Source organism: Procambarus clarkii, chromosome 50, assembly GCF_040958095.1.
Source record: "Procambarus clarkii isolate CNS0578487 chromosome 50, FALCON_Pclarkii_2.0, whole genome shotgun sequence".
NCBI lineage: Eukaryota > Metazoa > Arthropoda > Malacostraca > Decapoda > Cambaridae > Procambarus > Procambarus clarkii.
In genome coordinates this window covers 8857130-8873374 of record NC_091199.1, presented here as the reverse complement: position 1 = coordinate 8873374, position 16245 = coordinate 8857130, and the positions used below count along the sequence as shown (strand labels likewise).

The 16245-nt window shown below is 42.1% G+C and overlaps 1 protein-coding gene across 2 annotated transcripts in view; it reads right to left on the bottom strand.

Annotated features, from left to right (window-relative positions):
- Positions 1–2763: 2763 nt before the first annotated feature.
- Positions 2764–16245, bottom strand: part of LOC123772705 (uncharacterized) — a 53473-nt gene continuing 39991 nt past the window's right edge. For both annotated transcript variants that reach the window (XM_069303463.1, XM_069303462.1), the window contains exons 2-5: positions 7558–7848; positions 5805–5849; positions 4907–5194; positions 2764–3544 (exon numbers count right to left, since the gene is read on the bottom strand). In XM_069303463.1, the coding sequence (XP_069159564.1) occupies positions 3004–3544; positions 4907–5194; positions 5805–5849; positions 7558–7838 (1155 nt within the window). In that variant the 5' untranslated portion in view covers positions 7839–7848 and the 3' untranslated portion in view covers positions 2764–3003. The remainder of the gene's footprint in view (positions 3545–4906; positions 5195–5804; positions 5850–7557; positions 7849–16245) is intronic.

Genomic DNA, 16245 nt, shown 5'->3' with positions numbered 1-16245 from the left:
GGGTCCTAACTGCCTCTCTATGATTGGTTTAGGGTCCTAACTGCTTCTCTATGATTGGTTTAGGGTACAACTGCCTCTCTCTCTGTGATTGGTTTAGGGTCCAACTGCCTCTCTATGATTGGTTTAGGGTCCTAACTGCCTCTCTATGATTGGTTTAGGGTCCAACTGCCTCTCTATGATTGGTTTAGAGTCCAACTGACTCTCTCTGTGATTGGTTTAGGGTTCAACTGCATCCCTCTGTGATTGGTTTAGGGTCCAACTGCCTCTCTATGATTGGTTTAGGGTCCAACTGCCTCTCTATGATTGGTTTAGGGTCCAACTGCCTCTCTCTATGATTGGCTTAGGATCTAGCTCTCTTATTGGATAACTGGTTTTGCTATCTTTACCAATGCTGTGGTAAAGATAACAAAACCAATATAGAAAGTAGTAAAGATAGTAGTACTGATGGCTATTGTTTTTTGTACTTACTATTGTCATCATTACAAAAAAAAGAGGACAAATAAAATCCCAAGAGAAATAAATAATTTATTTCAACAAAATGCATGATTTGTTCTTTGGCTCCGGAATATTTGGCTACACAAATTTAGTGTTGATTTCTTGTATGTTTGGTTAAAGCTACAGCTTCTGGTTATGTTCAATGTTCACTGATAATGTTGTTATGAATGTTCAAGTTATGAGTGAACGCGATACTGTACATAATTAATGTTAGAAATTCTAAACACGATTAGTTTAATATCATTTCCCATTTGGACTACTGGACCCACGATATAACTGCTTTTGGGAATAGGCTTGTACGTGGTTCTGATCAGCATGAATAGTCCAGATAGTTACGAAACGTAGTCGTAACCCCCCACGAATATTAGTGTCCAAACTACCAGACTACTAATGGTCTGAACCAGCTGACTAACACTGTAACAACTAATTTAAGAACACCAGCTTAGTCCTTATGGATAAATGATCCTTATGGATAGCAACAGACAGTCATGGATAGTAATAGCTGGCTCTCCTGACAGCTATAGCCCACAGGAAGATGTTGACTGACGTGGCGCAGGTATTTACTCTGAAACGAGGCAATTAGCCCCTCCTAACGAGCCTGACTGCCAAGTCAACGAGCACTCAGTCCCTCCTAGGTGCTTCAAGACTAATATCAGGAAGTAATATCAGTCTAAATTATAATCAAATATTTACAGTGATTAAAAAGAATAATATCAGTCTAAATAATAACAAAATTTACAAATATCAAAGTCTAAATAATATGTCTAATATCAAAGTCTAAATAATGTTTAATATCAAAGTCTAAATAATATGTTTAATATCAAAGTTTAAATAATATGTCTGATATCAAAGTTTAAATAATATGTCTAATATCAAAGTCTAAATAATATGTCTAATATCAAAGTCTAAATAATATGTCTAATATCAAGGTCTAAATAATATCAAAGTCTAAAATATATAAATACAATTTACTGTTATTTGTGAAAACTGACTTTGACTAGCTCGGAACTGGTGGAAATTTAACTCCGATTTTCACATTGATTTAATATTATATTTCGTCAAATTGTGGTTAATTACTTTTCAAAGTAAACAATCACAAATAATTTAAATCATTTCAGGTTTACTACCTAGCCAATGACAAGTTTTCATATCCATCAGCAGGGTTGTGATTGGGCAAGAAGTGACTACAGCTACTCAAAGCTTCCCTTTCCCAAACACACTTGCTGTGTAAATATATAACAGCATTTTACATGTAAAAATTGCTGTAAATTGTACTTAAATGCTTGTAATAAGTAACTACTAAATTATAGGCTAGATATGTAGCCATGATATGTGTGTAATTACCTAAGTATAACTACCTAATTGTAGCTACAGGATGTGGTGTCCTGTCTTCCCAGCTAATATCATATGACTTGTGTGTGTGTGTGTGTGTGTGTGTGTGTGTGTGTGTGTGTGTGTGTGTGTGTGTGTGTGTGTGTGTGTGTGTGTGTGTAGAGGTAATTAGGGTTTAAGGTAATGTAATTGAAATAATTTGAACAACACTGGGTTATTTATTGACAAGATTCAATGGTGTCTATCACTCATTTAGTTTTTTAAATTCTTAGAAATTATAATAAAACGAGGTTAAATAATTATTCGCCATAAATTTATATCCAGCCTTTTAAATAATCTTACAAACTTCAACTGTAAACAAATATATATATATATATATATATATATATATATATATATATATATATATATATATATATATATATATATATATATATATAATGAATAAATACATCATAAAATTCATCGAACCAACATATTGTATCTACATAAAAAAATTAATGTAAAAAAACTTATTATATAAAATCTAATGTATAAATATGCATTTCTACATATAATATAATGTAAATAAAAATATGTATATTTACATATATATAACTGAGGTTAATTTCTAGGTCTGAACACCCCCACTGACGAGTACTGGTATGACTTGGCCTGTCTTAAACTCTGTATAAATATATATGTACAACACTGACACCCAAACACACACACAGAGGTGTTGCTTGTGTTGTTTACAAACACACCAGCCATTGTTATCCATGTCAGCAGTGCTAGGAGCTAGGGGTTGCTGGGTCAACTATTATATTCTGCATATTATATATATTATTATATATAAATAGTCAATATCAACCTTTCCGATTCTTTGTTTAGGTTAGGTCATCTTATTAAGAGTTGAAGGTTAATATTTGTTTATGTATATATATATATATATATATATTTTTGCAGAGCTTCAACATCACTGAGTTCTATTTTTTTGAAGATATACTTCCCCGTTTTCTGTACACGGCAATATTGCAAATGAAGAGGATTGAGAAGAACTGTTCGTCGTTTTGGTGGAGGATATGGGTGCTAACACAGGCGGGTTATACTCGAGTATGTTGAGGGGTTGATAAGGTCACTATGGGGACGAAGGAAGGTCAGAACCCTAAGGGGAGGAAATTGGACTCGTCTTCCAGTTCAGCCAAACCTGAGGAAATTTCTCTGGGGCGCCCTCACGTTGCGGGAGTACTCAGCTGGACTCACCGCCACCAGGGACTCGCTGGACTCGGAGGGCGAGGATGGCGGGTATTCGTTGGATCTGTCCCGCTTGCCAAATCTGAGGAAGTTACGATCGCGGCCGAAGCGCAGGAAGTTACGATCATGTGCGCGTTTGTTTACGTCCTGTGGATCCTCTGAGGACACGGTGATTATCTCCTCTTCAGGCTGGAATCCTCTGGCCCAGGAGGAGGGGCTGTAGGATAGCATTGACCCGTAGTCATAAAAGGTTGGGTCGACGGCTCTCTTCATGCGCTGAGAAGTGCTGCCACTGGGGTTTGAAGCCTCAATGCTGTGGGTAGAGATGTCTTTCTTGGTGCTGGTCACGGGCTGGACCGGGGTGGGTGACGGGGTGGAGGACACTGAGGTTTTGGGACCATCACAACCATCACAAGACAGGGCGTTGAGCTGACTGTCGACGGAGCGGCCGAATCGCAGGAAGTTGCGGTCTCCGCGCCCAAATCTGGGAGAGAAACACAGTGAATACAGATACTGAAGCTCGTAAATGTAACTGCGAAACAAAACACCATCGAGGCTGCCAACTCCAGCAGGATGGATGGTTCAGCGACTTATTTTAAACATCATGTTCCCGAATCATGATTCAGAAACATTATTACAAGGTTAAAAGTTTGTAGCAATGCAAAATTAAAGTTGAGGATGTGTTATATGGTTGTTAGGACTGTAATGTAATTGTTAACCCGCTTCACACCATTCTGAAGCTGTTTACCCAGCCCGTCTTCATAAACAAAGACCAAAGTCCATTCCATGCACCCACCAAACCCCGTTTATGAATGAAAAAAGTTTACACACGACTCACAACTGATGACGTCTGAACACTTCCGGAACAAGTGCTTCGCTGACGACTTTTGTTCGAACCACAACGCTGTAAATGCTTCACCCACGTACTACAAATGCAAATAATCGCCAACAGAACCTAAACACCCAACTTTACCAATGCTTAAATATTCACAGTATGCTAATATATTACAATATTAATTTATATTTGAAAAAAATCATATTTTAAATGACCATGATGTTAAAATTTATGAATACGTCTTTGGGGTCGACTGCTGGATGGAATGGACTTGGTGTGAGGACGGGTTGGTTGTACCGTGTATTAAACCTGCTCCACACTATTCTGAAACAGTTTTGTCATGTCTTAAAACAAGCCTATCCTATTTTAATGTCTGTGCCCAAATCTGAAGATATTTAACCCAACTTTCCATCTCTTATTTTATCTTGCACAAACAACATTATTTTAAATAATTTTAAGCTTTTTTTTTACATTCGTATTCACAAAACTTGAACAAAGATCCCCACTACGTGTGGTGTTGTGTGTTGCTGGAGAAGTCTTGGTTGTAGGGTTGATATAAAGCCATCGCTTGGTTACTGACTTTTAGGACAGGAGACATCTCCTGTCACGTAGGGTGCAGTCGCACCTCCACAGATCTCCAGTATCAGCTCTTGATACTGGTAATGGCTCAAAAGGGCCACCACTTACGGGCTATTCATGCCCGTGCCACCTTTTGGGTGGCTTAATCTTCATCAATCAATCAATCACTGACTTTAATACTAATAAAGATACATGCCTAGTAGCGTTCAAGTTTGGCGGGCGAACTGTACGCTCTCTGTTGTTTACATACTGCTGGCGTATGAAACGCAGCGCATACAAACGGATGGCGCCGTTGTTTTAGATTCAGCTACTCTGAACAAAATTTCCAAGTAGCACGGGCTATGGTGAGCCCGTAGTGGAGTTACCTGGCACAGGAGCGAGGCTGTGTATGTGTCGGATGGTCCCGTTTGCTATGAACATGACACTACTAACCTGGGGAAGTTCCGATTTCCTTTGACGAGGTGACGGTAGCTCTTGTGTGGAGAACGCTTCTCCTGGAAGGGCAGGTCTTCCTGATCCACCTCGTCCAGGAGACCAGCAGGGAAGTCCATGGGTCCTCCAGCGAGGCTCAGATCCTCCATGTCAGATCTCCCAAACCTGAGGAAGTTGCGCGAGTGATCGCGTCCGAATCTAAGGAAGTTACGGCTTCGTTTATCGAGGGAATCGCTGAGTCCCCCTTCATCCCTGTTATCGTAGTCGCCAAGATCGCTGCGACCGAACCTGTGTCAGCGGGTAGCGGATTGATACATATACGCTTGTAGGCATATACATATTCTTGAGGAAGACAGAGGTGATATATTCAACCCCCGCAGTGAAAAATGCGAGGGCTAGGCAGGAATATAATGATAACAGGCAGCGTAGATATTATTCATGAATTATCAGGAATGGGTTATAATATGCAGGCATAGTTCCTAGTCATGGGGGATTTTACCCATGGGGGTGATAAATTGGGAATAATGAGTCCCTGTGGCGGAATACATTCCTGGGATGTAAGACTGGTAAATATCATGATATTTACCAGTCTTATATATTTATCACGTCACATATTTATATATGATATTTATCATATATTTATCACGTCACAGAATGTTGACCAGACCACACACTAGAAGGTGAAGGGACGACGACGTTTCGGTCCGTCCTGGACCATTCTCAAGTCGATTGTCGACGTGAGAATGGTCCAGGACGGACCGAAACGTCGTCGTCCCTTCACATTCTAGTGTGTGGTCTGGTCAACATACTTTAGCCACGTTATTGTGACTCATCGCCTGCACGTCACAGAATGTTCTGTGACGTGTTCAATAATTAAACTTTTTTTCACTTTACCAACCTGAGGAAATTGCGGCTTCTCTTGTCGTCATCGTTCCGTCCGAACCTGAAGCGAACGGAAAGACGGTTACATGTTGTGTTCGAAATTTAAATTTTAGTTTGTTCCTGGATAGTAAATGCTATTTCGTAACGGCTTTTCTCTCTCTCTCTCTCTCTCTCTCTCTCTCTCTCTCTCTCTCTCTCTCTCTCTCTCTCTCTCTCTCTCTCTCTCTCTCTCTCTCTCTCTCTCTCTCTCTGCATCTCTCTCTCTCTCTCTCTCTCTCTCTCTCTCTCTCTCTCTCTCTCTCTCTGCACATGTTTTTGTCCCTTGTTGTTTCAGAATAGGAGATAAGATAAAACTAAAAAAACTTTTTTTCTTAAATACGAAAGACGTAGTTTCAACTTCTTCACACATTGAAGAAGTTTATAAGTAGCCTCAGGGGATGACGAGAGAGCTAGAAATAGTCTAACTTAACAAGAATATTTTTTTTAAACAATAGCCACAGGATAGAAGAGTCTCGACGTAGCCTTAGCTAATGAGAATGATCCAAAAGCAGTAGACTGAGCAGCCAAGAAGATATCCGGAGAGTAACAATGACTATAGCTGTATAATGCCTGCCAGTACCCTCCTTTCTTCCCATAACAGAAGTACTTCCAGGTAGCAAAGATAGATCTAAGAGAGTTACGTTTGGTAGCTGCAGTCTACTTTGCTTGAGGTCGGTAGGGAATTATCAGGGGGAGAAAGCGCCATGCCATTCCGACTATATAGCACTGGGAAGGGGGTCAGGATAAGGATTTGGGATGGGACGAGGGGAAGGAATGGTGCCCAACCACTTGGATGGTCGGGGATTGAACGCCGACCTGCATGAAGCGAGACCGTCGCTCTACCGTCCAGCCCAAGTGGTTCAGGTCGGGGTGAGAGAGATTAGCCTCCTCCAATCCACCCAGTTAACTCCGAAACACACTTCCTTGTATGAATTCTCGCTCGCTCATTATCTCATTCTCTCTCGTATCGCAAATGAAAGGTCCTGAGTTCGATTCCCGGGATAGTTTGGGATGATTGGGAACTATTCCTTCTCTGCCACTGGGCATCCAGCAGTAATCTGGGACATGGATGAAAGTAATTTGGTGGATTGTGCTTCGTGGAATTCACGGCTATGAACAATCTAACCAATTTCCATAAATGGTCAATGATCTAAATAGCAATATATTGATACTCTCTCTCTCTCTCTCTCTCTCTCTCTCTCTCTCTCTCTCTCTCTCTCTCTCTCTCTGTCTCTCTCTCTCTTTCCATTCCCCCTCCTCTTCCCACTTATCAATTCTGTCTACTACACTCTTCTTTCTTCACCCTTCTCATCATGATTAATTAATTTCAAATATTCGTTCTCTCTCTCTCTCTCTCTCTCTCTAAATACGTATATTTACAGTTTATATTTTCAAGTCTATCTCAGCCTTCCACTTACTCTTATACTAAAACCTCCTTTTTTATGTTCCATCAGTCTTTAATTTTATCTCCAATCACAGACCCCAAACCTCATTCTTATCGCAGATTCTCATTTTCTCTCAAATCCAGCGTTATATAAAATTTCATCCTTCCCATCTTTCTCTCAACTTCCTTCTCAGTATTACCCCATACTTCAGTCTCCCATTCTTACACCTTATTCTCCCGTTTTCTGTGTCTGTGTTGCCACAGCTTTCAGCTACCTTCGTCACCTCAGTAGCATAAGATTAAACGGTCACAGTTGGCCCTATATAAGTAACAATAACCTGCTCACCTCAAGTAGTTCCTATCGCTGTAGGCTCTCTTGGAGCCCTCCTGACTGATGGGGTACAAGTCTCCGCCATCGTCCATCCATGCCTGGCTTCCTGGGAGGAAATATTTGAGTAATCTCTTCTCAGGCTGAGCTAAGGCGTCGTCCTCGCTGTTGTTGGAGCCGAAGCCCTGAGAGGGAGAGCTGAGGGCGGCTGCGACGGGCGGGACTGGGGCAGCATGGGCGGCGTGGGCGTAGGAACACCAGGTAAACGTTGCCAGTAACACCCAGGCTGCTAGAGGCATCACGCAAGATCTGGGGATGAGAGGTAAATACGATTAGAATACGTCAAAACTCGAATATTATAATTGTACGTCAAATGTACTAACCAGGGGCCAGATTCACGATAGCACTTACGCAAACACTTACGAACCTGTACATCTTGTCTCAATCTTTGGCGGCTTTGTTTACAATTATTAAACAGTTAATGAGCTCAAAAGCACCAGGAGGCTGTTTATAACAATAACAACAGTTGAAAGGGAAGTTTTCATACTTGTAAACTGTTTAATAAATGTAACCAAAGCCGTCAAAGATTGAGGAGAGATGTACACGTTCGTAAGTGTTTGCGTAAGTGCTTTCGTGAATCTGGCCCCATATCATTAACGGGGACTCTTCCAAACTCTTACAATAACGCATTTACTGAACCTGGTGCCTCTGTTCACCCAGCAGTAAATAGGTAGCCAGGAGTTATTAAACTGTTGTAGGATTACATTCTAGGGAACGTCACGCTTTGGTCTAGCGAGACGTGAGTACAACTAAGTGGATTCAAATTCCTGAGTACAAGCCGATAGTTACATATCTGTGAGTACAACTGAGTACAAGTGGGTGAGTACACACTCACGCTATGCACTCATAACCTCACCTGGAACAAATCAACTAAGACTGAAGACTATTACAACTTTTAAACGCCTCAAAATGTTTCATTTTTCAAACTGAATCGTGATTCGATAATCGTTTAAGAGTTGTAAATCAGGAGCTTTTATTCACTGCTTTTATGATTCATAGGCGTGGGCAGCACATTATAGGACTGATCAAGCAACATTATAGGACTCATCTAGCAACATTATAGGACTGATCAAGCAACATTATAGGACTGATCAAGCAACATTATAGGACTCATCTAGCAACATTATAGGACTGATCTAGCAACATTATAGGACTCATCTAGCAACATTATAGGACTGATCTAGCAACATTATAGGACTCATCTAGCAACATTATAGGACTGATCAAGCAACATTATAGGACTGATCAAGCAACATTATAGGACTGATCAAGCAACATTATAGGACTCATCTAGCAACATTATAGGACTGATCTAGCAACATTATAGGACTGATCTAGCAACATTATAGGACTCATCTAGCAACATTATAGGACTCATCTAGCAACATTATAGGACTCATCTAGCAACATTATAGGACTCATCTAGCAACATTATAGGACTCATCTAGCAACATTATAGGACTCATCTAGCAACATTATAGGACTCATCTAGCAATGGACTAAGTCAACCAGTCATGAATATATATGACTTTCCTAGTATAACTACTCTATTGTAGTAGTTATACAAGGCCGTAACAAGCAAGTAGCAAGAGCAGTAGCAGCAGTAGCAAGAGCAGTAGCAGCAGTAGCAAGAGCAGCAGCAGCAGTAGCAAGAGCAGCAGCAGCAGTAGCAAGAGCAGTAGCAGCAGTAGCAAGAGCAGCAGCAGCAGTAGCAAGAGCAGTAGCAGCAGTAGCAAGAGCAGTAGCAGCAGTAGCAAGAGCAGCAGCAGCAGTAGCAAGAGCAGCAGCAGCAGTAGCAAGAGCAGTAGCAGCAGTAGCAAGAGCAGCAGCAGCAGTAGCAAGAGCAGTAGCAGCAGTAGCAAGAGCAGTAGCAGCAGTAGCAAGAGCAGTAGCAGCAGTAGCAAGAGCAATAGCAGCAGTAGCAAGAGCAGCAGCAGCAGTAGCAAGAGCAGCAGCAGCAGTAGCAAGAGCAGTAGCAGCAGTAGCAAGAGCAGCAGCAGCAGTAGCAAGAGCAGTAGCAGCAGTAGCAAGAGCAATAGCAGCAGTAGCAAGAGCAGCAGCAGCAGTAGCAAGAGCAGCAGCAGCAGTAGCAAGAGCAGTAGCAGCAGTAGCAAGAGCAGCAGCAGCAGAATAAACACCAGCAGTGCCAGCAGTGCCAGCAGAAAAAAAAAACTTCATTTTGCCTGAAGGAGACATCACATTTTTCCCTCTCTATATCCATCCCGTCGACTTTATGTTTGAAACATTAATATTTCACTGTAACCCCTGCAGCGCTGAGGGCGGCAGGAGACTCTATATATATACACTCTAGAATCAAATCAAACCAGAGAGCTTAACATTTTGTACCTTCCAGTACTATACCTAGACCCGAGTGGATCTGGGGCCAGATTCACGATAGCACTTACGCAAGCACTTACGAACGTGTACATCTTTTCTCAATCTTTGGCGGCTTTGTTTACAATTATTAAACAGTTAATGAGCTCCGAAGCACCAGGAGGCTGTTTATAACAATAACAACAGTTGAATGGGAAGTTTTCATGCTTGTAAACTGTTTAATAAATATAACCAAAGCCGTCAAAGATTGAGGAAAGATGTACACGTTCGTAAGTGCTTGCGTAAGTGCTTTCGTGAATCTGGCCCCTGGATAGCAGGAGGGAAGAGGCTTCCTTGCTTTAAACATATTAACGACAGACTGAGGGTTCAAAGACAGAGATAATCAGTAGAAATCACAAGGAGGATTCGAACCTGTACACTGGGAACTCCCCCAAGGTAAATAAAGTTATCTGGGGATACATCACGTTAATATGGGATTTCTTTGTGCTATAAGTGACAGGTTAGATAGGTTGTTGTTTAAGATTCAGTTACTGGGAGCAAAAAGTTCTTCCAAGTAGCACGGGCTATGGTGAGCCCGTAGTGGACTTGCCTGGCACAGGAGCGGGGCTGTAACTTGTTTTCCTGGTAGACAGGTAGGCAGGTTTCAGGTGGACGGTTGAATAGGTAGGAACAAGACAGGTGTATATCGCTTTAGCATTTCTGTCTATCTACAGTGTTGCCACATCTCCAACACAATTGTACAGAAATTATGGTTGAAAAATGTACTATGTGTACCGTGAAGTACCACAAAATGTACCATTTGTACTATGTAGTACCACAAAATGTACCATTTGTACCGTGAAGTACTTCAAAATGTACCATTTGTACTGTGTAGTACCACAAAATGTACCATTTGTACTATGTAGTACCACAAAATGTACCATTTGTACCGTGAAGTACTTCAAAATGTACCATTTGTACTATGTAGTACCACAAAATGTACACAAAAGTGTTCGGGTATGCACGGCACATTCGAACACCTTCGCACTTCCTTGTTCGTCTTTGCATGTAAAAAGGTTACAAAGGTTACATCTTTGGTTACAAAGGGTAAAATGCATCCAAAGTACTGAAAATACATCTTATGAACTAGATTCATAAATTCCGAGTAGAATCTAAATAGGTTTCCAAAGCAGCATTTTTGAAAGCACAAAAAACACAAGGGAATTCCATCCCTCTAAAAAAAAATCCTGTCCACCTAATTTCTTTCTGATATGGACAAAAATATGCGGCGCTTCTGTACAAAGTCTACGGAAATGAGGACTTTTTTCTCATGATATTGGACCACACTACCGCTTAGCTGCACAACCTGTACCGTTTTGGCATAATTGGACCGCAGGTGATAAATCTGTCTGTGTCTTTCTGTCTGTCTTTTTAATTATTTCTATCTCTCTCTCTCTCTCTACTTTTATTATAATTTAAAAACTACCCTTTACATTAAATTTACCGTCTATCTCTCTCTGTCTCTGTCTGTCTGTCTGTCTCTCTCTCTCTCTCTCTCTCTCTCTCTCTCTCTCTCTCTCTCTCTCTCTCTCTCTCTCTCTCTCTCTCTCTCTCTCTCTCTCTCTTTCTCTTTTATATCAAAATCTAGTTGGCAAGATGATATTGAAAGACTATAAAGTTTGCAGTTCCCACCCAAAGTCTTTGATGCCACACTGAGTCGTGAATCTATAAAGGTGAAGCCCATTTATGGGAAGAATGTGAGGCACAGAGAGAGAGAGAGAGAGAGAGAGAGAGAGAGAGAGAGAGAGAGAGAGAGAGAGAGAGAGAGAGAGAGAGAGAGAGAGAGAGAGAGAGAGAGCTTCACACATGACAATAACCCATCACACACACACACACACTGGCCTGTCATTCCCCTCTGAAGCCTGCCTAGTCATGTATATACATTAGATCAACAAACATTGCAATATTTTGTGATATAAGACTTTCAAAATGATTCCAAACCTGAAGACTTGTGAGGGGAGTACAGCCAGATGTGTGAACACTATGTCTGAGGGGAAGGTGTGCCTTGGGGAAGAAGTAGGTGTGCATAGAGGGTAACCCGCTGATGCTGGGGAGAGATGAGATGAGGGGAGAAAATGAGAGAGAGAGAGAGAGAGAGAGAGAGAGAGAGAGAGAGAGAGAGAGAGAGAGAGAGAGAGAGAGAGAGAGAGAGAGAGAGAGAGAGAGAGAGAGAGAGGATCGGGAGAGACCATATCATTCTTTAAAACATTAGTTTAAAACCAATTAAAGTATGTAGTAGCCAATTAGCTTAAGCTGGGGGTTATCTGAGACAATATATACACAATAATTAGAGAATATTGAACAACAGAGAAAGCCTTTTTATGATAAAAAAGGCCAAATACATTAAAGGTTATTTACATACAGCAGGGAAGGGGGGGGGGGTACATTTGAGTGTATTTAAATAAGTGTGTTTGGTCGGGACCAAACAATAGCTCTTGGATCCCGATTCTCAGTTGCATTTTGTCAATTCAGTGGTTTTTCAGTCTCACTAGATTCCTATTTGCTTTAAAACTTTTGCCCCCCGAATGCCTTCGTCGCTAGCTTACACACACACACACACACACACACACACACACACACACACACACACACACACACACACACACACACACACACACACTCACACACACACACACACACACGCACACACACACACACACACACACACACACACACAGTTGATTGACGGTTGAGAGGCGGGACCAAAGAGCCAGAGCTCAACCCCCGCAAGCACAATTAGGTGAGTACAATTAGGTGAGTACACAAGGTGGGTGGTGTCTGGATATGCTTTAAATTTTCAAGTTATTCCCATACACACAAACTCACCCCCCCCACACCCCCCACGACGAAGGGCTCTCAGCCCCACACTAACTCATATATACACAAATAACATCTGTCAAGTCCAAACCAAACACATATAACGACACATCAGGCGTCCAGGGAACCCGGGTTCGATCCCCCATTGCATGAGAGGGTCAATAATGACCATCCCCTTACCCATCTACCCCCCCCCATAACCATTCCCCCCAAACAACGACCCCCTCTCGGTATAGCCCCCCCCTCCTGAGAAAACTAACGTCCTACCCCCCCCCTCTCCCGGGCCCCCCATCCCAGGGGAAGCCAGGGGAAAGCCGATTGGGCAATGAGAAAGCATCCCAGTTTTATCCCGGAGATGAAAGATGTAAGCATTGATGCTGCTGGAGTCGTCTAGCTCCCCCTGTGCGCATCAGTGACTCATTTGTTCAGCTTGCAAGCATCGTAACGACCCCCCCCCACCTGTCTTTTGCAAGCAGTCGAGGGCATCTCTTGTGCAACTTATTGTCACTCTTTTGCAAGTCGACTTGCACGACAAAGACCCCGACTTGCACGACAAAGACCCCGACTTGCACGACAAAGACCCCGACTTGCACGACAAAGACCCCGACTTGCACGACAAAGACCCCGACTTGCACGACAAAGACCCCGACTTGCACGACAAAGACCCCGACTTGCACGACAAAGACCCCGACTTGCACGACAAAGACCCCGACTTGCACGACAAAGACCCCGACTTGCACGACAAAGACCCCGACTTGCACGACAAAGACCCCGACTTACACCAATGCCAGGAGGTGAAAATAAAAAAAAAATGTTTCTTTAAAAATATATAATAAAAAAATTCAGATTTCAATATATATATAGTAGGTAAAAGAAAACTATTTGAAGAACGTGCAACCTTGCAATATGAAATAACCCTGAGCATAACATCAGACAAATGGGCACATTTCTCAAACCACCAGAGTTACGGTTCTAAGACCTTGTGCAATTAACCTTAATGGTCGTTAGCAGTTTTGACGTAGTGTCTTAACGATTGTTATCAGTTTTGACGTAGTGTCTTAACGTTTGTTATCAGTTTTGACGTAGTGTCTTAACGTTTGTTATCAGTTTTGACGTAGTGTCTTAGCGTTTGTTATCAGTTTTGACGTAGTGTCTTAGCGTTTGTTATCAGTTTTGACGTAGTGTCTTAACGATTGTTATCAGTTTTGACGTAGTGTCTTAACGTTTGTTATCAGTTTTGACGTAGTGTCTTAACGTTTTGTTATCAGTTTTGACGTAGTGTCTTAACGTTTTGTTATCAGTTTTGACGTAGTGTCTTAACGTTTGTTATCAGTTTTGACGTAGTGTCTTAACGATTGTTATCAGTTTTGACGTAGTGTCTTAACGTTTGTTATCAGTTTTGACGTAGTGTCTTAACGTTTGTTATCAGTTTTGACGTAGTGTCTTAACGTTTGTTATCAGTTTTGACGTAGTGTCTTAACGTTTGTTATCAGTTTTGACGTAGAGTCTTATCGTTTTGTTATCAGTTTTGACGTAGTGTCTTAACGATTGTTATCAGTTTTGACGTAGTGTCTTAACGATTGTTATCAGTTTTGACGTAGTGTCTTAACGTTTGTTATCAGTTTTGACGTAGTGTCTTAACGTTCTGAGTCGAGCTGTAGCTTCTAAGCCCCGGCTTATCGGCTATTGAATAGATAATACAAATCTTAAACTAGAAATACATTTCCTGCCGCATTTCGCTCGTTTTCCCAATTTTCTATTTTGATTATTATTTATAGTTGTCCACTCTGTTGATGTATCTTAGAATCTGGAACGTCGTTGTCATGTCCCACTTAACTCCGCCTAAAGTAGGCTCAGACTCTTTCTCTGAAGCACATTTATATCTCTCCCCAGTGTCTTCTGTGTTCATAGAGTTGTTTCTATGCCTGAGTATGGCATGAGTATGACACGAGTATCATACGTGAATGACATCTGTATGGATCGCGAATATACGAGTCATACAGCCATTCATGAGTCAGTATATGTATGATAATTCACATCGTTACCACAAGTGCTTTCTAAACAGGAGTATGGTTGTGCAAATGAGTATATCTGAGTACCCCTAGGTGAGTACCCTAGGTGAGTACCCATGGTGAGTACCCATGGTGAGTACCCCTAGCTGTGTACACACACACACACAGCACGACACAATACGAAACCATTAGATCACTGGAGTTTATACAGCAAATCAAACGAGGGAATTGAGCATTGGAAACTCAAGAGGGCGGGGGGGGGGGGGGGATGGGGATTGACACGCGTTGAGTGATGGGTTGACCAGTGGAATGGTCAACTGCATGAAGGGAATGAAGATGGATTGAGGGATTGAGAAATAATCCTTCTCTCACCTCGAAGGGTTAGTGTAGGATTACCCCCTATCTTTCCGGCTTTATGTGTGTGTGTATGTGTGTGTGTGTGTGTGTGTGTGTGTGTGTGTGTGTGCTCACCTCACACCCAGGAAGATGACATGTTCCCTCATGTCTCAGGGAGATGCATCTCTCTCCTCTCAGAGGGGGCTTTGGGAGGCTGGTACGGGATGCTTCACCTCAGTAAATCTTGCGCTGATGATAGGAGAGAGATGCATGCTACCTGTGGGAGATGCTGGGATGCCTAGTCGTAAATCCTGTGCCAGGAGGAGACACACACACACACACACACACACACACACACACACACACACACACACACACACACACACACACACACACACACACACACACACAGTCACAGAGTCACAGAGATGTTAGGAAGTTTTCTTTTAGCGTGAGAGTAGTAGAAAAATGGAATGCACTTGGGGAACAGGTTGTGGAAGCAAATACTATTCATACTTTTAAAACTAGGTATGATAGGGAAATGGGACAGGAGTCATTGCTGTAAACAACCGATAGCTAGAAAGGCGGGATCCAAGAGTCAATGCTCGATCCTGCAAGCACATATAGGTGAGTACACACACACACACACACACACACACACACGCACACACACACACACGCACACACACACACACACACACACACACACACACACACACACACACACACACACACACATGGGAGTGATGTGGTAGAGGCTGACTCCATACACAGTTTCAAGTGTAGATATGATAGAGCCCAGTAGGCTCGGGAACCTGTACACCTGTTGATTGACGGTTGAGAGGCGGGACCAAAGAGCCAGAGCTCAACCCCCGCAAGCACAACTAGGTGAGTACAACTAGGTGAGTACAACTAGGTGAGTACACACACAAAAACACACACACACACACACACACACACACACACACACACACACACACACACACACACACACACACACACACACACACACACACATTCATTTCAAAGACAACACGAGCGATTATTATGGAATCGTTTGTCAACATTGCCCAAGCTGTTAAGGCTTTGCTGGAGATTGGAGCAAACC